The sequence below is a fragment of the Diabrotica undecimpunctata genome, unplaced genomic scaffold, assembly GCF_040954645.1.
Source record: "Diabrotica undecimpunctata isolate CICGRU unplaced genomic scaffold, icDiaUnde3 ctg00000593.1, whole genome shotgun sequence".
NCBI lineage: Eukaryota > Metazoa > Arthropoda > Insecta > Coleoptera > Chrysomelidae > Diabrotica > Diabrotica undecimpunctata.
Window position 1 is genome coordinate 482,920 of NW_027311900.1, and position 27,330 is coordinate 510,249.

The 27,330-nt window shown below is 34.8% G+C and overlaps 2 protein-coding genes across 2 annotated transcripts in view; one reads left to right on the forward strand and one right to left on the reverse strand.

Annotated features, from left to right (window-relative positions):
* The first annotated feature begins 503 nt into the window (after positions 1 to 503).
* LOC140431209 (serine/threonine-protein kinase SBK1-like) overlaps positions 504 to 27,330 on the forward strand; it is a 46,704-nt gene continuing 19,877 nt past the window's right edge. Inside the window, exons 1-3 of the mRNA XM_072519136.1 lie at positions 504 to 720; positions 22,708 to 22,794; positions 26,961 to 27,222. Coding sequence (XP_072375237.1) covers positions 22,726 to 22,794; positions 26,961 to 27,222 — 331 coding nt within the window. The 5' untranslated portion in view covers positions 504 to 720; positions 22,708 to 22,725. The remainder of the gene's footprint in view (positions 721 to 22,707; positions 22,795 to 26,960; positions 27,223 to 27,330) is intronic.
* LOC140431211 (uncharacterized) lies at positions 794 to 3,653 on the reverse strand. The gene is made up of 2 exons (XM_072519139.1): positions 3,063 to 3,653; positions 794 to 811 (listed from the first exon to the last, which is right to left on the reverse strand). Exons 1-2 carry the CDS (start codon positions 3,651 to 3,653, stop codon positions 794 to 796), a joined length of 609 nt encoding a protein of 202 aa, XP_072375240.1.

A 27,330-nucleotide genomic window follows, 5' to 3' on the forward strand; every position in this document is an offset into this window, starting at 1 on the left:
GTAATTTATCATGCAGCCTATTTCTTTTAATTTATGCAAACTTTTTTGTTTTTGTCTTGCTTTTATGTAATTTTAGAAGGCTACGGGACGTATCCCTACTTTTTTAAGGCAAGTAATGTCTTTTTTTATGCGCTTTTCTGTTGAACGTATTCACGGTATAAAACGAGACCTTACTGTATTAGATACAAGAAGCGCAATGACCGGGAAAAGAAAAGCAAATTGGATTTTAGCCGTACAAACTGTACAAAGGAAGTAAAAAAATATATTTTGAGCTCATGCTGATTTTCCTGTTCCGTGACACAAGTTTTCTTCCTCATATTGTGCTAATAATATCCAAAAAACTAAAAATCATTTCGCAGAAACTCAGGTTCAAATAAACTCATACAATTTAACAACAGGGAAGTCCACTCGACAACATTACACTAGACCCAAATGTTAGAACAAGCTAAACGGCAGAAGTCTATAAATAGTCGCGAATGTGTTGTCACAGTTTCGACCGAGAGTGCCACTATTAATGTTTCAAAGAAACCCTGAATCAGTTTCTTTCCCGACAGAATCATATAATACACCGTCTGGCTCTAAAAAGATTCGCGCTAAAGGGAAAATCCACGTTTTTAAAATTACGGTCTATATTTAAGTGCCAGTATCTAACTCATCTCTTCATTAAACAGTGTCAGTGCTTCTAACGTATAGTGTGTTTATTTTAGCAACGTTCAAAAGGTAAACTAATATTTTTTAACGCTTAATATCGACAGTTTAAAAGCTTTAGTCTTAGTTCAATGATGGTTTTATTTTATATTGTCAGCTTACGCTAAAAATAGTGATATATATTAATGAAACAATGTTACATACACTCAATGCTCTAGGCACTTGAAAAAGCCAGACAAAAATAGAACTATTGTAGGTATTAAATGCATTCAGTATATGCATACGGAAACATAAGTTCTTAAAATAATACGGTAAGAATAATAGAAGTAGGCTTTTGTAAATGCCAATACGAAGGCCATTTAATGTAATATGCCTTAGGCTTAATTTTGCAAAAAACAAATAAATTAATTTTAATTAAAATTTGATCACAGGGCTCCTTTTATTGTTAATTATAATAAGTGGCTTCAAAGTATTATTTAAGCAGTTGCCTTTGAGGAAAGGATGGACAATAGGAAAATAAATTAAACAAAATAATTTTGTGATCATCATCATCTTTGTGCTACAGCCTTTAGAGGGCCTTGACCTTCTCAAGCTTTCTACGCCATTCTGTTCTGTCCCTTGCTTGCATTTTCCAGTTGCCTACTCCGATCTTCTCCGCATCTTGCGTTGCCCCATCCATCCACCTCAGCTTTGGTCTACCCCGTCTTCTCATTCACACGGGTTGCGCTGTTAGAATCTTTTTTATCATATTCGATTCAGGGGCCCGGGCTACATGTCCTGCCCACTGCAGGCGGTTTCGCTTAATTATAGTGGTAATATCTTTACCACCAAACGTATGCTTGTAGATATTCTGCAGTTCAAAGTTATATCTACGCCTCCATATTCCGTTCTCACAGACCGCTCCGAATATCTTGCGTGGCACCTTTCTTTCAAAAATGGATAGAGCGGATTCATCTGTTTTCGTTAGCGTCCATGTCTCTGATCCATATGTGAGAACGGGGACTATCAGTGTTCTATACAGCCTTATACGAGTTTTTTGAGACAGACGTTTGTTAGCTAAGTACTTTGATAGACCATGATAACACCTGTTTGCAATTATTATTCGCCTTTTTATTTCCTCAGATGTGTTATTATTGGGGTTAACCGATGTCCCTAGATATATGAACTCTTTGACTGCTTCGAAGTTTTGGTCATTGATGATTAAATTTGTGTCAACATTTCCAGCTCTTGTGTTTGTGTTAGTCGCCATGAATTTGGTTTTATTTTGATTTATTTGTAACCCCATTCGTTCTGCTGCTGCTACTAGCTCGGTTAGGATTTCCGCAGTTCTCGCCCTAGTTCTTGTTATAATGTCCACGTCGTCTGCATATGCTAGAATTTGGACTGATCTATTAAATATTGTTCCCCTGCTATCTAAATTAGCGTCTCGTACAACTTTTTCTAAGGCACCATTAAAAAGCTGACACGCCAGCGCATCTCCCTGCCTTAACTCCCTATGTATTTGAAATGGGGTTGACGGGTCGTTTTGAATTTTTACTGCTGATAGCATCTTCGCCATTGTCACTTTTATCAAACATATGAGTTTTTTTGGAATTCCTAACTCATTCATAGCGTTGTAAAGACTTGGTCTTAAGACACTGTCATATGCCGCTTTAAAATCGACAAAAATATGATACATATCTATGTTAAACTCTTGCGCTTTTTCGAGGATCTGTCGTAGTGTAAAGATCTGGTTAATGGTTGAACGTCCACGCCTGAATCCTGCTTGATATTCTCCTAGAAACATTTGACAATATCTTGTATGCTGTATTCAGGAGAGTTATTCCACGGTAATTACTGCATTCCAGTTGGTTTCCCTTTTTGTGTAACGGGCAAATTAAGCCTAAGCTCCATTCTTCAGGCATTTGATCCTCAGACCAAATTCTACAAACAATTTCTCGCATCACCTTGGTGAGCTGCTCTCCACCGTCCTTAAATAACTCTGCTGGGATGCCATCGCTACCTGGGGACCTATGGTTCCTTAGTTTTTCTATAGATATTTTCACTTCATCTACCGAGGGGGGTTCCACGAGTTCCTCATTTCGGTATTCCAGCTCTATATTGTTAGTAGGTTCCCCTTCCAGCAACTCTCGAAAGTGCTCTACCCATCGTAAAAGGATATCCTCTTTGTTGGTAAGTAAGTTACCTTCCTTATCATTACAATAGTTGATTTTTGGTTTGAATTCTTTTCTAATAATATTTATTTGATGATAGAACTTTCTTGTTTCTCCGTGACTCATATGGCTTTCGAGCCGTTCTAATATGTCATTTTCCGAGTCTCGTTTCTTTTTTCGGTGTATGCGTTTTTCCTCTCTCCTTAAGTTTTTGTATCTATCTATTGCTGTTCTAATTTTTCGTTGTTGCATGGTCCTAACTGCCTCGTTCTTCTCATCTGTTATTTTTTTGCAGTCTTGGTCGAACCAGTCGTTTCTTTCTTGGGTTCGGGATATTCCCAATGTCCTTTCGGCTGCTAATTTCAGAGCCTCCTTGCAGTTGTTCCACATTTCCGTGCTTGACTGGTCGACTGCCCAGGTGTGTTCTAGGGTTTCTTTTATATGTGATTGGAACTGTTTATCTTTGTTTTCATTTTTTAGCATATGTAAATTATATTTTACTTGTCTAGTGCCCCTTTCTTTCTTGGCATTGGAAATTATTTGTCGTAACTTGGCCCTTACCATGAAATGGTCTGAGTCAATATTTGCGCCTCTGTAACTTCTTACGTCCATTAGGTTTGTAAAGTGCCTTCTGTCAATTATAACATGGTCAATTTGATTTGTGGTGTGTCCATTTGGTGATATCCAAGTTGCTTTATGGATATTCTTATGATTAAAACATGTACTTCCCACAATTAAATCTTTGGAAGCTATACTAATAAGCCTTAAACCATTGTCATTAGTAACGTCGTGAAGGCTATGTTTACCAATATAATCTTGGTAGCATATCTCTTTTCCTATCTGGGCGTTCATGTCTCCAATGATTATTTTAATATCGTTTTTGGCACAGTTATCATATGCTCTTTCGAGATCTTCGTAGAATAGATCTTTAATTTCTTCGTATTTTTCCTCGGTTGGCGCGTGCACGTTGATCAGGCATATGTTGAAAAATTTTCCTTTTATTCAAAGGATGCATAAACGATCATTTATGGCTTTAAAACCAATAATAAAATTTTTGATTTTCTTTGATACTAGGAACGCGGTTCCGAACTCATGTCGGTTCGGGCTGCAGCTGTAGTACATATATATCATGTTCTTTTTTCTGCATAATGCCGGTTCCTGTCCATCTCATCTCTTGAATGGCTGCAATGTCTATTCTATATCTTAGGAGTTGATCTTGCAGCAGCTTCAGTCCCGCTGTCCTATACAGCGTTCTTACATTCCAAGTACTGATCTTTAAATCATTGTTATTAGTTCGGTGCGTGGGACGTCGTCTTGAATTCAGTCCGGCTTTTCTATCTCGAGATTTCGTAACAATAGGTTTTTATGGGATGAGGGAGTTGGCCTCATGCCCAACCCCCTTTTCGGAGGACTATTTCTCCCTTCCTCGTCAGCCCTGACCCCACCTTCCACTGGGGTTGGTTACCCAGTCTCCAGTAGGGTTGCTCAGGTTTACCGGGGTTCACCCGTGTGATCCGGATCACACTTCTCGGAGGTAAAATAATTTTGTAATACTAAACAATTAAATAATTTATTAAAAATGAATCAAAAAAATTTTAACGTCAGACAATTTTACAATTAATAAAAATCATAATATATCATATGCGCTAATCCGTAAAATTAAAATTACAAATTCATTAAAATTCCTATGAAAATTATCAATAGTTTTTTGGACTTGTATTCAAATAAAAGATCTCTTCTCTGTGTTTTGTTTTTTAAATTAAATCAAGACAAAGAATTTTCTTTCAAGAAATATTACTTCTTTTAATTTTTTTATTTTATATCTGAATTAAAAGATTATATTTATTGTGAAATGAAATCAGTAAAAAACATATTAAAAAACCAAATTAATTTATGATCGTGGCTGAAAGACTTTGTTGACTGGTTCCTTTTCTTCTTACGACTGTGATCTGTGACCCACCTTTTGCTCGTACTCTCAGTTACTCTACACACGTCTGCTATATCTTCTGCTTGTCAACGTCTCTCATACACACGATCGCCGCAACAGCCTCTCCAAAAGCTCTTGGACCAAACTCGTATCTCATAGGAACCCAATTTCTTTCTATTCGAAAGGATTTTTACTTAATCGTCTAGTACCAAATAATATACTATACACCTGTTTGTTTATTTTACAGGATGTACTTTCGTTGTTTTACAGGGTGTAGGTCTTCTCTGTCCTTTTTTATGATGTTGAATCGTGGACCTTGAACGAAGACATGTGCAGAAAACTGGAAACATTTGAGATGTGGCTATATCGGAGAATACTTAAGATCGCGTGGACTGACCGAGTCACAAATAAGGAGGTCCTCAGAAGAATGAATAAGAACCGAGAGGTACTGACCACCATCACATCTCGAAAGTTACAGTTCTTCGGACATATTATGCGAAATGAATTCAGATATGCTCTGCTTCAAGCCATCCTACAAGGAAAAATATTTGGAAAACGAGGCCCAGGAAGAAGAAGAACATCTTGGTTAAAAAATCTTAGAATCTGGTTCAATAAAACATCTGTGCAGCTTTTCCGCGCTGCTGCAGATAAGATAAAGATTGCTATAATGATCGCCAACATTCGTAACGAATAGGCACATCAAGAAGAGAAGAACTTTCATTGTCCACTGCTACCAATCCTTGGGGCTAGTTCCACAGACACAAAACACCTTTCACAATTAATATTTGAACTGAACTATGCTAACTTTCACTGCAGGATATGGAATAAAAACAACTTGTTTCTTCCGACATTCAAATCACAGTGATCTTCCTTTTCCCGAGCAAAACAAGACTTCCTTCACTTTAATCCCACCTTCTCCTTTTCACCAATCAGACACACACATCCTACATACCACGCCATCACTTTCGACCAATTAAATTCTGTGACTTGTCAAACACAAGCTCAATGCTATTATGATATCACATAACTTTGGTATTTCCAAATTTTATATGAATAAGATCTTTTCTTTGTTTTCAAGTTTCTAGAGACAATACAGCTAATACTACTTGGGGTATTGTATACTTATCCCTGGCCACAAAACTTTCTAATTCTCTCTCCGATTTCTTTGTAAACAAAAGACTTAAACCTTGTATTCTAAAATTGCTATCTTTGGATTATTAACATTAATCGTTTATGAGAAATCCCTTATTGTTATCATATATTACAGTATGTACAAATATCTATTCTCCTATCTGCCAACTTTCTACTAAATTAGAAAAGCCATTACTTATTCAAATATTTTAATCTTACAAAACTAACATTTCTATTTATAGGGTAAAACAACTTTATCGGGGTCGGTGAATTTAATTTTTTATTAGACTTTCTTCTTCTTAAGGTGCCTTCTCCATTACTGAAGGTTGTCCAGTCTCTTACATTCTTCAACCAGGAGCATTTTCTTCTTCCTTGACCTCTTCTTCCTTCCACTTTCCCTTCCATTATAAGTCGTAGGAAGTTGTATTTTTCTCCTCTGTAAATATGTCCTAGATAACTCGTTTTTCTCTTTTTTACAATATTTAGGAGTTCTCTCTCAGTACCCATTCTTCTTAATACCTCGTTGTTGGTCACGTGCTCTGTCCAAGAGATCTTCAGCATCCTTCGAAAAACCCACATCTCAAAGGCTTCTATACGCCTCATACTTGTAATTCCAAGAGTCCATGTTTCCACTCCGTATAGCAATATGGAATAAATAAACGTTTTACAAATTGGTATCGGATATCCAACGATAACGTAGAGTTTATTAGGAATTTTTTCATTCGTTGAAATGCGGACCTAGCATATTCTATACGAGCACGTATTTCGACCTCGTGGTCAAGATCGTTTGTTATCCAGCAACCAAGATACTGGAATCTTTGTACTGGTTCTATATGTTTGTTATATATACAAATATTAATATCGACATTTGGTGCACGTGTAACAGCCATTACTTTTGTTTTATTTGTGTTTATATTTAGTCCCAAGCTATCTCCCTCTCTGGTTATGACATTCAAAAGTTGTTGTAAACCCTCAGCACTGTCCGCAATAATGACGGTGTCGTCTGCGTATCTCAAGTTGTTTACGTATTCTCCGTTGATTTTTATTCCTTCTTCAATATTTTCGAGGGCATTTTGAAAGATCTTTTCGGAATATATATTGAATAACAGTGGAGAAAGTACACAGCCCTGACGAACTCCTCTTTTTATTGGCAATTCTGTCAGACGATTGTCTATTTTGATCGACGCCATTTGATCCCAATATAGTTTTTTAGTAAGTGCTACAGTGTTATGGTCTATACCATGTTGTGTTGGGTTTCTATGAGTTCTGTGTGTTTTACTCGATCAAACACTTTTTCGTAGTCCATAAAATCGATAAAACAGAGAAACACGTCTTTTCGCTGATCTCGGCATTTTTGTAGTAATATCTGGAGGCCAAATAATGCCTCCCGTACCAAGCCCCATACGAAATCCAAATTGATTGTCGCTCAGGTTTCTTTCGCATTCTCTGTATATTCGTTGATGAACAATTTTGAGTAAAATTTTCAGAAAATGGCTCATCAGGCTAATTAGTCTGAACTGTGAGCATCTATTTGCTTTATTTTTCTTGGGTATAGGTATAAATGTCGATCTAAGCCAGTCTTCTGGGAAGATTTCAGTGGTATATATTTTGTTAAATAATTGTGTTTAATAAAGTTAAACCATAACAATATATATATATATATATATATATATATATATATATATATATATATATATATATATTGCGCTTCTCCTGCTTGAATCCAAAGTTCTTGGTTTTGTGCTGTTTCTCATCAGTTTCATCATCTTCATTGGGTCATTTTGACTTCGTGTAGGTGGACTCCGCTTCGCTTATCTGTCCTTGGTCTCCATTCCAGTAGTTTTCCTTCATTCATCCTTGCCACATGACTACCCTATTCCACTTCAGTTTGCACGCTGTTTTAATGACATCTCTAACCCTAGTTTTAGTTCATACATCTATATTTCGGATTTTGTCTTTCAGCATGAACCTATCATTAATCATTCCATTCTTCTTGTGATATCATTAGTCTCGAAACGTTTCCCTTTGTGAGTAAAAGTATCTATGCACCGTAGCACACACTAATCGAAGACTTTTCTCTTTATATTAATTGGTAAATTTTCTGTAAATACATTTTTAATGTTACAAAAACCAGCAAAATGTACCTTATGTGGAGGTGCCCATCCATCCAATTAAAAAATGCCAGGCTTATCTAGAGATACAATTTAGAAGATACTCAAACATTACATGTGAAATCATTACAAAAAAAGGACACCCCTCAAATTTCCGCTCCAATCAGTGACACTAACCACAATGAAAACATGCATCCAACAACTAAGCGCACATACACAAGTAGTTCAAAACCAGCCACCTATAACTATACCCTAACCAACAACAAACGGAAATGAACAAGATAGTCAATTTCACCTTATCGCAGTCATCTCGAGTTTACAGAAAATAATAGAAAACCCACAATAAACAATAAATCTATTGACACTAGAAATATAACAGTTAAGAGAACTCATTACTTAAAAGAATTGATGGCATTACAACCAATAAAAATTGCTAAATGAAACGTAAATGGACTTCTAAAACGTAGACAAGAAATCGAAATATTCTTCGCTACTAATAAAGTAGACATTGTGTTAGTATCTGAAATGCACTTATTCGAGAGTGCACAATTTCAAATCACCTTGCATAAGTTCTACAATGCAGTATGCAGTATATCCTGATGCAGAAAGAAACCCCAGAGGCGGATCAGCAATAATAATTAAAACATCACAAACCACCGAAAATCGAAAAAGACTTCCTACAAGTAACTTCAGTTTGCATAGAAGACAATTTTGGCCCATTATGCATTTCAGCAGTTTATTGTCGGCCAAATTATCAACGTAACAACAATGGATTTGAAACACCTTTTAGATCAAAATCCGTAAACTAATTTTCGAAACCAAATTCAGATTTTTGCTTTAATCTGTGCCTTCTAAGAATTGCAAGGCAAAACAGACGTTAATAAAGATGTTAATAGAGACATGAGGAATCTAAAAATTGCATTCCATAACATATCTCCACAATTAAGCAAAAATCCTTAGCGAATTTGGTTTCTAGTACTCGTACAGAGTATATCGGAATAAAAAGGAAAAAGACAGTTAAGATTTGATTTCACGTATAGTGCGTCTGTGTATCCGCTTATACGTATTTCGCCCTCAAAGGGCTCTTCAGAACGGCTATTCACAGTCGCTCTGAACGTGAAAATAAATCTCTTCTGTCTTAGGAAGCAAGTCTAACATGGCTTCGTATGGACGCAAATAGCGACATCTGATATTAAAATTCGTAAACTAATTTTCGAAACCACCAATTACACTATAAGTGAAATCAAATCTTAACTATCTTTTTCCTTTTTATTCCGATATACTCTGTACGAGTACTAGAAACCAAATTCTCTAAGGATGTTTGTTTAGTTGAGAAAATATGTTGTGGAATGCAATTTTTAGATTTCCCATGTCTCTATATCAACGTCTGTTTTGCCTTGAAATTCTTAGAAGGCACAGATTTTAAAAAAAAAATCTGAATTTGGTTTCCAAAATTAGTTTACGCATTTTAATATCAGATGTCGCTATTTGCGTCCATACTAAGCCATGTTAGAGTTGCTTCCTAAGACAGAAGAGATTTATTTTCACGTTCAGAGCGACTGTGAATAGCCGTTCTGAAGAGCCCTTTTAGGACGAAATACGTATAAGCGGATACATAGACGTACTATACGTGAAATCAAATCTTAACTGTCTTTTTCCTTTTTACTTTTTAGATCATTAGGATCCAGGCTCTTAGTGGATGGCGACTACAATTTAAAACACAAGAGCTGGGACTCAAGATAATCCCCCTCGGGAAGAGGTAGAGTCCTCTACGATGTGGTGAAAAAATGCAACTAAAATATCTCTCAAACTACAAACCAACTTATTGGCCAACCGATCGAAATCGACTGCCCGATTTACTTGATTTTTTTATCTATAAAGGAATACTAAAAGAATATCTACACATAGAATCTAATGAAGACCATTCACCAATCATTACAGCAATAATAACAAATCCATCAGAAAAATGTCCACCTCCAAGACCAACAAATAAAACAACAGACTGGAATACCTATTTTTAAAGAAATTATCCTACTAAAACAACCGCAAGAAATAGAAATATTAATAGAAACAGTATCAAAACAAACCTACGAAGCTGCATGGGAATCTACAAAACATAACTTTGAACGAAAACGGTTCCATAAGGATTGTCCAACAACAATAAGAATAAAAATATTAGAAAAACGAAAACTTCGTAAAAAATGGCATCAAACTCGTTCACCCCAAGACAAAACCAAATTGAACAGAATGTGTAGAGAAATAAAAGAACTACCAAAACAACATAGCAACGTCAATTTGCAACATTATCTAGACAATCTGACACCTAACCCAGATAATGATTACTCATTAGAAAGGACTCAATAAAGCGACCACAAAACCAAATTCCACCTATTAAAATGGTTAAAGACAGATCAGGAAAAAGCAGAAGCTTTCGCAAAACAATTAAGAAAGGGTATTTTAGCCGCTAACAAACAGGACAAATTAAGATGACGATATCTATGAATATTTGGACAGTCCTAATTAAATGAACCATCCACCCAATTGGGTAACTCCTAACGAAGTAAAAACTCTAATAAAAACCTCAATAAAAAGAAGTCGCCTGGACATATTCTGATAACGGCCAACATAATCTACCCAAAAAAGAAATAGTAAGTCTAACACAAATCATAAACTCGATATTAAAAATATTCTACTTTTTTGCTCAATGGAAACTAGCCAAGATCATTAAGATTCCAAAACCAGAAAAACCTTCACATGAGATTACATCCTGCCGACCCATCAGCCTATTACCAGTTAACTCCAAAGCCGCAGAGAAAGTCATTGCAAGTAGACTGATTTATTGAAATACAGAACAAACAATTTTATACCCATTTATCATTTCGGTTTTCGCCAAAAACACGACACAACTGAACAAGTGCATAGGGTGCTAGAAAAGATACAATCAGCCTTCCAGAAAAAGAGCTTTTACAATGCCATTTTCCTGGATATTAGTGAAGCATTTTACAAGGTCTGCACCCAGGATTACTATTCAAACTAAAGAAAGCAATATCTCAGCCACTATACACTATACTAAAATCATACCTCGACGAAAGACTATTTTATGCAAGTTACGAAGAAAGTATGTCTAACATCCACAACACAAATGCAGGGGTCCCGCAAGGCAGTGTCTTGGGACCACTTCTCTAAACAATCTTTACAGCTGATTTTCCATGTGGAGAAGAATTCACAATCGCAATATTCGCAGATGACACTACAATTTTGATCAAAAAACCAGATCCCATACAAGCAGCTGAAATATTACAATAAACCATACATTTAATTAAAATGTGGGCTAAGAAATAGAAGATAAAGATCAACGAAGCAAAATCAGTTCCTAAAAAAAATATCCTAATGCATAACAAGAACATTCCTAAAAATGATACTGTAAAATATCTTGTATTACACCTTGACAAGAGGCTAACATGGAGGACACATATCTGGATGAAGAGGAAGCAATAATATTCGGAAAACACCTTTGGCTACTCGTCCGTAAATCCACCTTATCATTATCTAACAAAATATTAGTGTATAAAGCAATCATCCAGCCCATCTGGACATACGGGATTGAACTGTGGAGAACTGCAGCAGAAAATAACATAGCAGTACTAGAGCGATTTCAATCTAAGGTTCTTGGTGCCATAACTGATGCATCGTGGTTTCATTCCAAATGAAGACGTTCACAGGGACTTGAAGATCGAAACAGTAAAGCAAATGATTGTTAAAAGTAGTGATAAATATTTTAATCGACCGGAAAAACACCCCAACTCCACACAACTAAATAGATTAGACATTAGATATCCTTAAACTTATTAGGAGTAATAATCATTGGACTAAAACTCTTGCTTACATCTATTATATTCGTTCAACAAAAATGCTTAGTGTTACTTGTTTGTATGTAACATATTTTATTTAAATTTTAAAACTAATAAAAAAATTTTTTTAACAGTTCTATATCCTCTGTACTTCATGATACTTCAGTTGTTTGGTTTCTTCTTCTCCTTTATGTTCCTCTTCTATCAGACGGGTACCATAAAAGCTATTCTACGTTTATTTGAAGCTGTTATAAACAGATTGTTTATAGTGCAATCAAACCACTGCTTAAGTTTTCGTCCAGAGCATTATAAATAATCACAGCTATGTAAATAATTGATAATACTGCCCCTACTTCTACCTGACTGTCATAATATTTTCGATGCTAAGTTTTGGCAGTAAATAGCCAACTGCCTACCGCCACCCACACATTTCTTGTGGATATTACCAAAGAATATAGACGCATTATAAATTATTTGCATAGCTGCGATTATTTATAATTTAGAGAGACAGGGCGAAATCTAGTAGCAGCTGAAATAAACCAGATGTGAAATTTTAAAATCACCGAGAGGCACATTAATTTCGTGGAGCAGTGTATATACACATATTTTGAAATATCGGAATATCAAAACAGCTGGAAGCTGTTAACAAAAGCATTAAACTAAACTTATATTGACAGACTTTTAACTTAGATTTAAAACTTTACTACGTCAGTAGTGAATCAGATTTCGAAAGCGAAAGATTTCTTTCATATTTTTAATTTCTTACGTGTATTTTTAGCATCGTTTATAAGATTTAACAACTAAACGTTTGTTTAAACCTGGAAGAAAGCAATGGACGACGAAATAGAGGAATATATAACAACAAAAATATGTATAACCATTAGGTATACTAACATTAAAAGAAAAGTAAATAAATATGTTTAAAAATATACATACTGCACAGTAGCGCACCTAGAATTTTTCCTCTGGGTGGGGGTTTTGGTTGGGCACCGAATTTTTTTTATGATGCTACCTCCATTTTGAGTCCTTAAAATTTGTGAGTAACAGTGTCGGAATAGGGCTCTGGGGTGGGGTAGTTTAAGTTTAACCCCCAAACCCCCCCCTGGGTGCGCCACTGATACTACATACAAAAACAAAAGAAGTATCAATGAAGGATATTTAAAAACACAATTTAATAGTTATTTATTGTACAAGACGATAAAATTGTACTTTATCTACGAGAGCGTTTTTTAGCGTCGTGACGTCAGTCGAGAGGCTAATTATGCTCGAGAAGATAATGGGATTTTATCGTCCACTAGTGTTAAAATCAGTTTTCATAAAAATACTCAGTAGTTTATCCTTTCTTATTTCAATTTCTCTTGTTTTAAGCCAGCTTACCTTACTGTTTTCTATGTCTGATTTACGGTTTGTAATCATAGTTTCCAATTTCTTTGTTCCAACGAATTCTTCTTTTTTCATTCTGTGAACTACTAGTAGGTTCTTTTTACGGGATTTACGGCATCACGTTTAGGTAATCATCAACGGCATATAAACGTTGTTGAAATTTTAGGGCATTTTCAATATCTCCAAAATCACTATCATTGGGTAAAAAACTATGACTAGGAAAGAGATAGCGTAATGTAATTTTTTTAATAGTAGGATGAGTTTCCAAAATCGTTTTCAGAATCAAAACTATTTTGATGTTGCGGTTTTGGCCGCCATAAGAGTCTGACCACAAAATTACATGTTTTGCAGAAGTAACATTTTCTTCACTGTGTTTCTTAAGATAACTGCATATTTCCTGGGCTCCCCGACCAGCTTCACCTTCTATCCAAACATACCAATGACCTTTATTATCCTTGCCGCTATGGATACCAAGGTTGTAAATACATAATTGACGCTTATAATATACGATGTTTGTTGGAATTCTCCGAAGGAGAAGAGTTTTTTCTAAATCAAAACAAAAGGTTTCCATTTCTGGTTGATCGTTGCTCATCTTCATCTCTAGCTTTCTTCTAGATTGTGCATTTTCAGCTTCTTCTAAGTGCACATTTTTTTCTTCCTTTAACTTGCTTAATTTTTCGTAATCACATCTACTACAAGTATCTTTTGTCAACTTTTTTCTTTGAAAATCGTGTTAAAAATATTTTTTTCTAAAACGAAAATTTAACAGGATCATTGTCTGCTTCTTCAATATATAATTCATACATTTTACTTAATGTTGTTTGTTCTGTTAGGTATTCTCTTTCTGTGTTAGCTCTTTTGTAATGTGACTTGTACTTAGGGAATTTCGTTATGTGCTCAATTACTTTTTGTTCACGATTATCGTTAATTTTATTATGACCTTCACTTTGACCATGACAATTTCGAACACCCATTGGACGTTTCATAGCTTTCAATGCTGCATCGACTTTGCAACTTGATATCCTCAAGGTCTGTAAAAAGAAAGGTTTACATACTGTCACAGCGGATATTGTGTATATCCTTGTAGTATTTCTTTTGTTACTGGTTTTTGTATGCTTTATTGGGACTTCGGAAATATTTGAACAAATTATAGCTCTCTTAATTTTATAGAAAAATTTAAGCAATAACTGACACTACTTCTTAACCTAAACGCCTCAACAATTGTCAACAACGTTTATGTACGTATGTTGCCAAATATTCATGCAATATATATATATATATATATATATATATATATATATATATATGCAATAATAATGCAAAACTAATACATAAAATTATTCGCTTGGTCTAGTTATACAAAATTCAAAATCCAGAATAAGAAGAAAAGCACTTGGTCTTTTGAAATATATCTGGTTAACCGTTACTAACAGACTAATGGGATTTATTCTGTAGATAGTTTATGCTATTTCCCACCAGAAAGCGCCATAATCCACAATTTGAGAAAACGGCCATAACAAATGGCTTGGTCTAGTGATGCATAACGCCGTCCAACTAGAAGTCTTCGAAAAAAAAGTCCTATTTGGACCTATTAACGAAAACTGAGTATGGATATCCAGGTATAACCATTAACTCTACCAACTATTCAAAGATTACCAAAAAGAGACCTAGATAGTAAAACGCAGTTCGCAAGACCAAAAGGAAGACCACGAAAGATATGGGAGGATAAAGTCTCAACAGACGCGCAAAATTTGCAAGACGTAAGAACCTGGTGAAGATGGGCGCAGGACCGGAAAGGTTAAAGGCATAGTTTGAAGGAGATCAAGGCTTGATTTGGGCTGTAACGCCATTGGAGAGAGAGCTACCTTTGGATACGCTATCGTATGCTTTTCCCAAGTCGATAAAGATCGTATGTGTTTCAATATTTGTTTCTTTGTTCTTTTCTATCACTTGTCTTGAATATATTGTCTAGACATGATCTGGCTTTTCAGAATCTAGCTTGTTCTTCTCCATAATGGTAAATATGCTGTTATATTTTTTCTTTTATAAGACCTAGTTGAGACCTAGCTAATTAAAAAGAATTTCCAGGTAGAAACAACAGATTTATATGAACCTACAGACAAAATTCTTAAAACCAAAATATAAATAAGTCCCAGATTTATTTCCATTAATGATTCAAACTGATTTGAATTCCTTTCAGAACATTAAAATATTTTCACACCGATAAATTTGTCTTTGTTGCTGTTGGCTCCTTTCCAGCGCCATTTCATTAGATTTTTTGTTTGCGGTTTTTTAGTTAACAATAGAATGTGAAGTCTGTTATGTTTTATTTGTTAATGGGTTTTCAACAAAAGAAACTGGAGACTTGTTAATTTATCTTTCTGTTTAACGATATTTTTGATTTACTTAATAGTTTTTATTTTATGACACAAAACACAAAGCACTTCATACATATATGTCGCATACAATATTTTTTCTGCAGTCTTGTGCAAAATAGATAATTAATTGCAATATAATGTAATGTACTACAGTGGAACAGCATTTACAAAACCGCGGCTATAAAAAAGTGGTACAGATAATAATGAAACTTAACAATAACAAATCCTCAGATGCAGATGGAATTACCGCCGAATTATTAAAAATATGTTACATTAGGCGATACAATAAACTAGCGGGAAGCTTCAGACCATGTGTTCTGCTCATTTTAAAAATTTAAATAATATTTTTAAAATTGAATAAAGTAACAGTAAGTTGCTTTTACTCCGCCTGTATTGGTGTGGGGTGAATTGAGTAGCTCTATAACCGATGCAGCCGGTCCCAAGCCCGGATAAAAGAGGAGGGATAGAGGAGTAACACCTCTAAAAAAACCCAGGGTTCAACTAGACCGGTTGATAGCACCCTGTAAGGGCTCCTTGCCTAGGATTACAGACGAAGGGTAGATGATGCTCTTAAGCTACAGTGAAAGCAAATAGTCTAGGAGAAGGAAAACTCCAAAATTAAACCCTGGCCCTCTAAGTCTAAGTCGTGGGTTGAGTCATCGGGCTAACTCCTCGTTACTCAGAAAAAAAAATAAAATGTGAAAAAACCCAGCAAAACGCCTCGGAATGAATCGATCAACAAACGACGACGTACGCTATGAAAAAGGAGTATGAATTTTGGAACTTGGAACGTGCAAGGTTTTAGACCTAAAATTAATGAAATAATGTATGAAATGAGTAAGCTGAAATTGGAAATGATAGTTATCACCGAAACAAAACGAAAGGGCCAAGGATCAGAAAACATCGGAGAATATGATCACTTCTACAGCATGGTACCAAAGGAGAAAAGAGCCCAACAAGGTGTCACTATATTAATACGTAGGAAGCTAAGGAAATACATAACTACTTGGGAAGCCATAAACGAGAGAATGATAAAAATGAACCTTACGATTAGAGGATACAAATGCACAATCTTGGGTGTATATACAATAAATGATGACGCACCAGTAAACATTAAAAACGAATTTTTTTTGAGAAATTGAATTTAGAGGTTGCAAAAGTCGGCACATCTCGAGAAATTATCATCTTGGGAGACTTAAACAGCAGAACTGGAAAAAAAAACCATAACGCAGTTATAGGTCAATTCGAAGAGGACCACGTTAATGATAATGCTACCAGACTAATATCATTATGCGAACAAAATGAAATGAAAATTGCAAATGGATTTTCTTCAACACAGAGACATACACAAATACACATGGACGAGAAATACGAGAGGGTTAAAATCAATCATAAACTACACAATCATACGACAAAAGACAAATATGATTGTACAAGATGTAAGAGTATTGAGCGGAGCTACCTGTGGAAGCGATCATCACTTATTAAAAGCTAAGATTTGGAATAAATAAACCTAAAAAAGAAAAAGAAGGAAATGAAAGGGAGAAAGAAAAACAGAAGAGGTATAACCTAATCAGCTTAGAACAAGAAAGCGTGAGAGAATTATACAGGAATAGATTAAATCAAAAGTTTTAAAATTAACAATTTAATAATAATAAAGAACATTACACTCACATAAAAAGGTGTCTCCAGGAGGCAGCAACAGAAGCCATTGGATACCAAATCCAGAATCAAAGAAAACTTCCATATTGGTTTGACGAAGAAATAGAGAAGAAAAGAGATCAATATCAAAAATTCTTAAATACAAAGAATCTTCTTCTTCTTCTTAGCCTTCTGTCGTCCATGTTTGGACATAGGCCTCTTGCAACTCCTTCCATTGGTCTCTATCCTGAGCAACATATTTCCAATTTGTTCCGGCTATTCTTTTAATGTCATCAACCCATCTCATCTGTGGTCTTCCTCTTGGTCGTTTATTTTCGTAAGGTCTCCAATGTTGTATTGTAGTATTCCAACGTTGGTCTTTTTGTCTAGCAGTGTGGCCCGCGAAGCTCCATTTAAGTTTGGCAATTTTTGTTGCTATGTCCTCGACTTTTGTTTTGGATCTTACCCAGTCGTTCCTCTTTTTATCTGACAGTCGTATACCTAACATTGCTCTTTCCATTGTTCTTTCTGTTGTGGCTAGTTTATTCATGTTTGCCTTGGTTAGGGTCCAGGTTTGACATCCATATGTCATGATAGGAAGGATGCATTGGTTGAACACTTTGCTCCTCAAGTATTGGGGTATTTTGCGGTTCTTAAGTATCCAACTAAGTTTTCCAAATCCTGCCCATGCTAGTCTTGCTCTTCTAGTAATTTCCGCACTTATAATACAAAGAATATAACGGATAAAATAATCTACAAGGAGTCTCAAGCTAAAGTATGAAAAATGATATGTCGGAAGAAAAATGAAGCATGGCAACAAAAGTGTAACATGATAAATTCACATCTAGGAGGACGAAGAAGCACAGAAAGTTGGAGAGTCTTAAAATCTTCACGACAAGATAAGAAGAGAGACATAGTGTCAACAATAACAATGGATGACTGGGACCAATATTTTGAGAAACTCCTAACGGAAGATAGACCACAACTTAAAGACAGCAACGAAACACAAAATATAAATATTTTAACTTCGCCCATATGAATAAAAACGAAAGAAGTGGAAGATGTATGTAGATCTCTAAAAAATAACAAAGCACCGGGTCCAGGTAACATCCCTGCAGAGTTATTTAAACACGGTACAACCAAACTATATACAACTTTAGCCAAACTGTTTCAAAACTGCATTAATGGAATGACAACCCTAGAGGAGTGGAAGACATCATTCATATCTACTATACACAAAAAAGGCAGAAGGAATGAATGTGACAATTACAGAGGTATTGAGAGCGAATATAAAGACTTAGAGGCTGAGGAACAGGCAGGATTTAGGGCAGGTAGATCTACTGTTGACCATTTGTTTTGCATTACACAGATTATTGAACAGAAAATAGCCGTTAATCAAGAAGTACATTTACTGTATGTAGACCTACGAAAGGCTTATGATAACGTACCACATTATAAATTATGGGAAGCGCTAGAGAAAACAAACATAAGCATGAATTTAATAAATGCGACGAAGGAACTGTACGCTAATGCTAACTCAAAGGTAAAGGTTGGAAATAATCTGTCAAGTAGATTCCAAATAAGTAAAGGCCTTAAGCAGGGCTGCTGTCTCTCCCCGACATTATTTAAAATTTGTCTAGAAGAAGCTCTAAAACAACAATATTTAATAAGACTTTTTCTTTTTATTAATTCTCACTACAAATGGGACCACACATTAAAAGTTAAAAGTCCTATTTATGGTGGCCATATCTCAGACAAAGAAATTTTCATTCAATCAAGATTATTGGACAAATTGACATCAAATGAGGATGCTAGAATGGTAGATAAACTCTTTTTGATAGAAAATGAATGCATTGAAAAGAAAATCGAATTAATAAGACCCCCAATTTTGCAAAAAAAACAATTATCAAAGCAAGATGCTCTTTGTATTGCTGAAATTGCTTCAACAAGAGTAAACGTTAAAAGAACTATACAACGACTAAAAATCTTTAAAATTCTTAAAGCAAGAGTTAATGTATTCCTAGTTCCTTAAATTTAGGTATTGCTAAACTTTCTGCACCAATACTTAACAATGATTAATATTAATTTATATTTGTATAAATCTAAATTAACAGATGTGTGTGTAGTGAAGTGTAAATATTATTTCCAAGTAAAAGTGCCTATAGGAAATAAACAATATTTTAAAACAAGTTTTTTTATTTATATAATTGGAATAAAACTGTTAGGTAATACATTGTAAAAAAATACGCCTACCAAAACTTTTAACATGTTTTGTATAAATTCTACATCCTAATGATACTTTGATAATAAGTGTGGACTTATCGAATGGACAAACCACGATTCCCATTTCTTTTTTCTTCCCTGCTTGCGTTTGTTTAAAATATCGATTTCAAAAAGCTTTCTTCTGTAAGGTTATACTTGTATTGTATAATGTTAGGAGTTTCCTTCTGGAAACGAAGCCACTTGATTCTGAGCCAGTTAACTTTTTCTTTATTTGTATTTAGTGTTGTGTTAAATACAGTATCTTCAACGAGTTTTTTTAGTGACATAATATTCTCTAGGTTTTTAGCCTGGCCGTCGAAATTGATAAACACCATTCACGTGTAAAGTAAATTTTATTATGACGTTTGGCCCTCTCTATCGTGGAGTGCATCGAGTCTTGTACAATCGTACTTGTACAATCTATACATTTTAGAAATATTGAGGTTAGGTGATAGGTACTGCTTCTGTGAATCACGCCTACATTAATGTGATTCTATTCTTGGGAACGAATCGATGTGTTCCTTCACCAATTGTATGCTGTCCGAAGGAGTGACATTTGGTGGTTGGACACCAATTCTCTTATCTCATACCATTTGCACCGTTTGCACTCATACCATTTGCACAGTTTGCGACTTCTCTATGCGAAATCGCAAATGTACCACAGAAAAATTTTAAACATACTCTGTGGTTTTCTCTTGCAGAGTTTTTCAAATAATAAACTCGGGATGTTTGTCGATTTAAGGTTCACTTAATTCTACATACTCTACAACCTCTTCAAAAACAGAGGGTTCTCGAATAGCAACTTCACTACTTTTTTGTTCAGATGTTTCTAAAAAGATAGGTATTAGTAAAATCTGGTTTACATTAAATTAATTTCTAACCTTTGCCTTTCTACTTCAACAGAAAACAAGAGCTGTCTATTTCCTTCCGATAGTTCGTTATGTTTTTCACTTGGAACAGTAACATCTAAAGGTTTAGGTTCAATTGTTTGTATATTTCTGCTAGAAAAAATGATTTTATTGGTATAAAAATAGTATGCATAATAAACATTTCAAACTTAATCGCCCGGGGTCAAAAACTCGGAAGCTATTTCTAAAATAAAAGGAAACTTACCGATATTAGTGTTTATATTTCCGGATAATACTAGGTTCCAATTGTTTACCCCTAGAAAATGACATGATTGTCGATTGCACCCGAATTAAAGCAACACTAACCTTAGTTTTTACTGGACACAAACGTGGTAATTTCATTAACGCTATTTAATTCAGCGCACGCAAGTGTTAAGTGCTCTTACAACATGTAGAGTAGAATTCTGTAGTGTAGAAGTACTTGCCACGTTTGGAAGATGACGCTCGTGTCAACAAATTTAAATATTTTACTTACAACTTGTGTGCATAAGAAAATTCATGTCTGAAATTATATGTTAGTGTATTTAACTCAATTTTACTAAAAATACACTTACAACATCTGTGCACTAGACCATCGACATTTAAATAAATGGTAACAAGTGGTTCCAGTTACTCTCAATCGCCTCAGGTTTTTTCACGCTTCTTCAGTTTGGTTTAGCGTAGCTAAACACATTTCAACAGAATTACTGTAGCTTACTTCAACATTATTTGTATAAAATATAGCTAAATCATATTCTAGTACAATGTCAGTAGCCTATGTATCAGCAAAGACTGGTAGAACTTTATTGTTGCCAATAATACTGTGACATAGAGATATCTGAAGCATTGCTTCCTCATAGAACTTTGTATCTTGATGTACAGGAACCAAACTTTTTAAGGTCAGGCTTAATTCTAAATCTTCTGCTCCGGAGAGTAATATCTTCAATATATCAGTATCTGCTGGTTTTGCTAGACGCGTATCTAATTCTCTTCTTGCAGTGTTTTTTTTTTCATGTGACAGAACTCGTTAATTGGCACCATACTTTCATACACATTATGTTTTTTAATTTGCCCAACGATTGCTTGATGTCTGTGGTGCTTAATTTTTCCAATTTTTCCATCGTATGCCTGTAAGTAACAAAAAGGAATTATAAACATGAAGTTATAGGAAAATGGTTCTTTTAATTTTATCAAATCACTATGTAATCACTTACCGAAAAATATATAGTAATGTGCCACTTATATGTTTGTATTTGCCTGAATTTCCAGCCTTACATGTACAATTATTACAAACAACATTTTTAATATTATCAATCACTTCAATTTTCACTTGTATTTGGTGGAGTTCTCTCAAATTGCTTGTTTGAAAGCACAATGCTTGTACCACTGCGGTTTTCTCACTACAATGTAATATTCCACAAGTATTCATATGGTTGGAATCTAAAATTGCTTGCCCTTCAACTAGGGGCCTTTTAAAATTCCCTATCAAATGTACATTGTCAACAAACGATATCCCTATTTTGTCCGCCATCTTTTAAAACAAGTGCTGCCGCCTAGAGTCGTTTGAGAACGCGAATTGCAAAAATCGAACATTATATTTATATGAAAGTATGAAAATATAAATAAATATCATTTGATAGTAAATTTAATTATTATATAAACTAAATAATTGTATTTATATGAAATTATGGTATACTTATATATCTTTTGGTTCTATTGTCTCCATTCTTTTGTCGTGTTCAAATATATCCCTCAGGATTAATGTTCCCCAGGATCTCTAACTCTCTACATTTTTCTCTATTTTCAAAAAAGATATAAATATACAATTTTCAGCGTCCTATCAAGGTATTTTAGTCCTTCAGAAGTAATAATAAAAACATTCATCCATATGTGTTTCATTACATATGAGTGATTAGGTTTTTACCTTCCAAAGGAATTGCTACGTTCAAGTACTCTGTCCTCATTAACATTATTTTAAAACTGCGCAATGTTTTGAAGTCGTTCACATAGTTTTAATAGATAATAACATTTCACAGCAAACAGCTTTTCACGTCAGATACTGTTTAGAAAATATACTAAATTTTTGGAATGTACCTAGTTTGAGGAACAATTTAAAAACAAAAACAGTTGTTTTCAATACAAATTTCAGTCTTTTATAAATATTTTTCTAGTAACTGTTTATGTTAAATTGTTAAACAAGCAGATATTTAACAGTTTAGAATTTTCCACTTATTTCGTATCGTTTGTTCGATAATTCATCACCTGGTAAACTTACCCATTCAAACACTAATGTTTTGATATAATTTTATTAAAATAATGATTTGTTTTGTTGCAGGGTATGATTTAAATAGTTATGGGTAGCTTGTTAAAACAATTACAAACTGGAAACATACACAAAATCCGGGAATTTGAACTAGAAAAGGTAAGTACAACATTTACTTCTACTAATTTTGAATAAAGTATCTAATTTATGTCTAAAAATATTTTTATCACTACGCAGAAAATGCCAAGTTCCGATCTATTAAGGTTGTAGTTTTGCTCGTTTTTTAAAGAGCTATATATTCAGATTAAAATGATCCTGTTTTTACTCTCAGTTTCTAAACTGCAGAAATGTTTTTAAGTATGCGAAAGATTTTATAAGTTAAGTATTGATATCATAAATAATCGTTTATCTTTTACTGTTATGTATCGAGGAGCTCCAAGGAGCTTTCCTTGTCTTTTATACTTACATATTGCTTCCTCTAGTTTTTCTTCCTGTATAGATTTAGTTTCTTCTGTGTTGTCCTCTGATCCACCAATTACGTTGTTTTCAGTTTCATTTGCTTTTCCTTGCTCTCCGTTCAACAATTGTTGTTCGAAATGTTCCCTCCATATTTCCATTATATTCTTGTCGGTTAATATTGTTGCGTCTTTGGTCTTTATTTATTTTAGCTTTATTTCTTTGTGACTTAGTAGGTTTTTAGTGTTCTATAAAACAATTTACATTTTCTTTACTGTTTTCTTTCATTTTTTCTCCGAACTAGTCCCAAGTTTTCTTTTTCTCATTTTTAACTGTTTCTTTAACATTTATTCTCTAACTCTCCTCTGTTTTTTGCACTATAGTACAGTCAATAATTGATTGTTCGTTCCTTGATATGACTTCTCTTGTGATTACGCCTCTTTTTATGTTGGAAATTTGTATTCATGATCATCATGTTATTGTCTAAACAGAATTCAAGTAATAGTTTTCCATTATTGTTGGGTAGGCACTCCTATGGGTAGCGGGTAGGAATTTTTTTGGAGTCCCTTCGATTCTATTGGATAATCCTATCAGCGAAAGTGAATAAATCCCTGCCCTTCGCAGATTCCAGGAGCTTCTTGACCTGGGAAGCTAGCACCTGTTAAGGGTCCCTTGTATAGGGTCACGGATAAAGTCCAGAACGGCATCCAATGCGTCGAAGAATATTTTCGGTACGGCGAAGATGGCTGAGTTGACAACCCCTGATTTTAGGGATAGTATAAGATCACAAACCTAGAAGCGTCTGACCCGGAGCGGGCGGCTTTAAACAGCGTCGATAGTCACAATGAGCAGCTGAATTAAAACCTCACCAACCCGCCTTGCCAGCGCGGTGTTTTAAGGCAAATACCTCCCAAAAAAATGTCAGATTTTAAAACAAAAACAATTGCCAGAACATTATTATCTGTAGAAAAAGTCACCGATATGGAAATCGAGATGTCAAGTAAGGCGACATGAAGAAAACCTGACAACACTAAAATCAGGGCATATGTTTTACAGTATAGGTAGTGAAACCGAATCAATCGTGAGAGTCGGTTTCCTTATACAAAAAAAACTTGCAGATAACATAGTAATTACAAGAAACATATTCACAAGAGTAGCCTATTTAATCGTAAAGCTAAACCGAAGGTATAAAACAAAGATTATTTAAGTATATGCTCCAACAACGGACCATCCGGATAAGCAGATTGAAGAATTCTACGGTGATATCTCAACGGCACTGAAAGAAACACCATCACAATACACGATTATATGCGGCGACTTTAACGCAAAGATCGGTCTAAAGCAGGATGAACAGGAAACAGCACTAGGTAAATTTGGATCCAAAGGCAGAAACGAGCGTGGACGACAAACTACTAGAATTTCTATTACAACAAAATCTATAGCAGATGAATAGTTTCTTCTCTAAAAAAGACCATAGAAAATGGATGTGGAAAAGCCCAGATGGCAAGATCAGAAACGAGATAGACTACATAATCAGTGACAAAAAAAAAACATATATTCAACGATGTCACAGTTCTTAATAGCTTTACCACAGACAGCGATCATAGAATGGTAAGAACCAAACTAAAATTAGACTTAATAACAGAAAGATCCAAAATGATTAGGAAGAAAGCCAACCCGATATGGAACGACCCAATGAATTTAAATGAATACCAAGACAATATCAATAAAATCCTACAACAAAATGAATGCATAAATAATGTAAATACCCTAAACGAAAATATCGTAGAAACTATTCGAGAGACTCAAGTAAAATGCTGTCCTAAAAGATGCCAAGAAGAAAAAATAACCATTGAAACAAAACAACTAATGGAAACTAGAAGAGAAATCAAAGGAAACGAAAGCATTGACGAAAGAACTACGAAAAATGAATACAGTAGTATGAAAAGCTATAAGGAAAGATTTAAGAAAATTTAAGAATGAACAGGTCCACCAAACTATAGAAGAGAATAAAAGTCTGAAAGTCCTGAGAAGACGGCTAAACAATAGAAAATGTGAAATACACAAACTAAATCATCAACCAGGGTTCAGAGCTCATGCCAGAGATCATACTAAGCGAAATCCAAGAAGCAATGAAAAAGATGAAAAACAACAAAGCACCAGGAGATGATGGAGTCGTAATAGAAGCTATAAAGATGAGTGGACGTGCCCTTCTCAACCAAATAAAAATTTTGTTTAACCTTTATCTAACAGATTGTTGCATACCGGAAACATAAAACAATGCAGTAACAATTTCACTACACAAGAAAGGAGACAAGGCGCACCTAAAAAACTATAGACCAATCAGCTTATTGAACCACATCTCTAAAATCTTTACCCGAATAATTACGACAAGACTAAAAAAAAAGTTGAATTTCTATCAGCCCCGAGAACAAGCTGGCTTCCGTTCAAAATTCGGAACAAACGATCGCCTACAAACAGTAAAAACCTTAATAGAAAAGTCGATAGCCTGCACATAGCCTTCACATAGCCTACCGTCTTACAAAGTTAGTACAAACATTGTACCAAAACGCCACAATGCGTGTAAAACTACATGATACCACCAGAGGAATTCATATAAAGCAATGTGTGAGACAGGGCGACACTCTCTCACATAAATTACTTATACCGGTCCTCGAATACGCCTTTAAAATGCTAAAGTAGGAAAATAGAGGAATAAAAATAGACGGGGAAATGCTCAATCATCTGCGTTTTGCCGACGATATAGTACTTATTACGGAAGATTCTTCTTATTCTTGAAGCACAACAAATGCTACAAGAATTAGAAAACGTATCTTCAACAATAGGTCTAAAAATGAACATCAGTAAGACCAAATTTATGACAAATTTGGTTCCCAGCGAACACCTAACCATCCAAAATCAAGTAGTAGAATCGACAAAAAAGTACATATATCTCGGTCATGAAATCAGAATAAGCAAGGATAATCAGACCGGCGTCTGATGCGTTCTTCCTATTATGACATACGGAGCAGAAACTCTCACTCTCACAAAAACAACATCACTAAAAATGCGAGTGGCACACAGGCGCATGGAAAGATCGATTCTCGGCGTGACAAAAAAAGACAAAATAAGGAACCAAGACCTAAAGAAAAGAACATGTATCACTGATTCGTCGAACGTATAGCCAAGCTGAAATGGAATTGGACAGGTCACATAGCGATACTAAAATACTCAAAATGGACCAAAAAACTAATTGACTGGTGCCCAAGAGAAGACAAACGCAGCAAAAGACAACCACCAACACGCTGGATGGACGACATTAAATGAATATCCAAGAAATGGCAACAAGACGCACAGAACTGTGAAGAGTGGCGAAGAATGGGAGAGGCCTATGTCCAGCAGTGGACAGAAGAGGTTGCATGATGATGATTGTTGATTTTGTTCTCTCTGTATGATTCTATAACATCGTTTCACTTTTCTACTTCTTTTCCCACTCTAGCATTCATATCTCCTGTGATTACTATTTTCGCTATACAATTTTATTTACTACTTCTTTCATTTTGTCTCACAACTCGTTATATTAATTTTTTGTTGCATCTTAACTAGGTTCATAGCACATAATTAAGTTTGTAATTGCTTCCTTTGTGCCCATCTGTATATCGACTGTAAGCATACGCTTATTGAAATATAACCAATTCATTATTTTATTGAAGATATTTTTCTTTGCCATGCATACTACCCGTGCCTGAACTCGTTTTTTTTTTACTTCATTATATATTAGTAAGTTCCCGTTTTCCAATATCGTGGTACCTCTTCCTTTTCTTTTTTTTTTTTTTTTCTGTTATAACTATCGTCTTGATATTTTACAGGTAAATCTTGCTGATGAATTCGACATCTTACAAATTGTAGGAGAAGGTTGGTTCGGCAAAATTCTTCTGGTGGAACATAAAGCTACGGACACAGAAATGGTACTGAAAGCTCTTCCTAAACCATACACGGCCATTAAGGATTTTTATAGAGAATTTCATTATGGACTGCACTTGGGAGTCCACAAGAATATTATCACAGCATATGATGTGGCTTTTGAAACAGCTGGATTCTATGTTTTTTCTCAAGAATATGCTCCATTAGGTAAGTGTTGATATTATGTATTGTTACAATTCTTTAAAATCACTTCTTCGTAACAGTATGATTTTACTTTTTGTCTATGATGCAATTTTAACCCTTTCATGGGCCTGA

Excerpts from the sequence above, each read along its gene's own strand:
- LOC140431211 (XM_072519139.1), bottom strand. The coding sequence starts at position 3,653 with ATGAACGCCCAGATAGGAAAAGAGATATGCTACCAAGATTATATTGGT.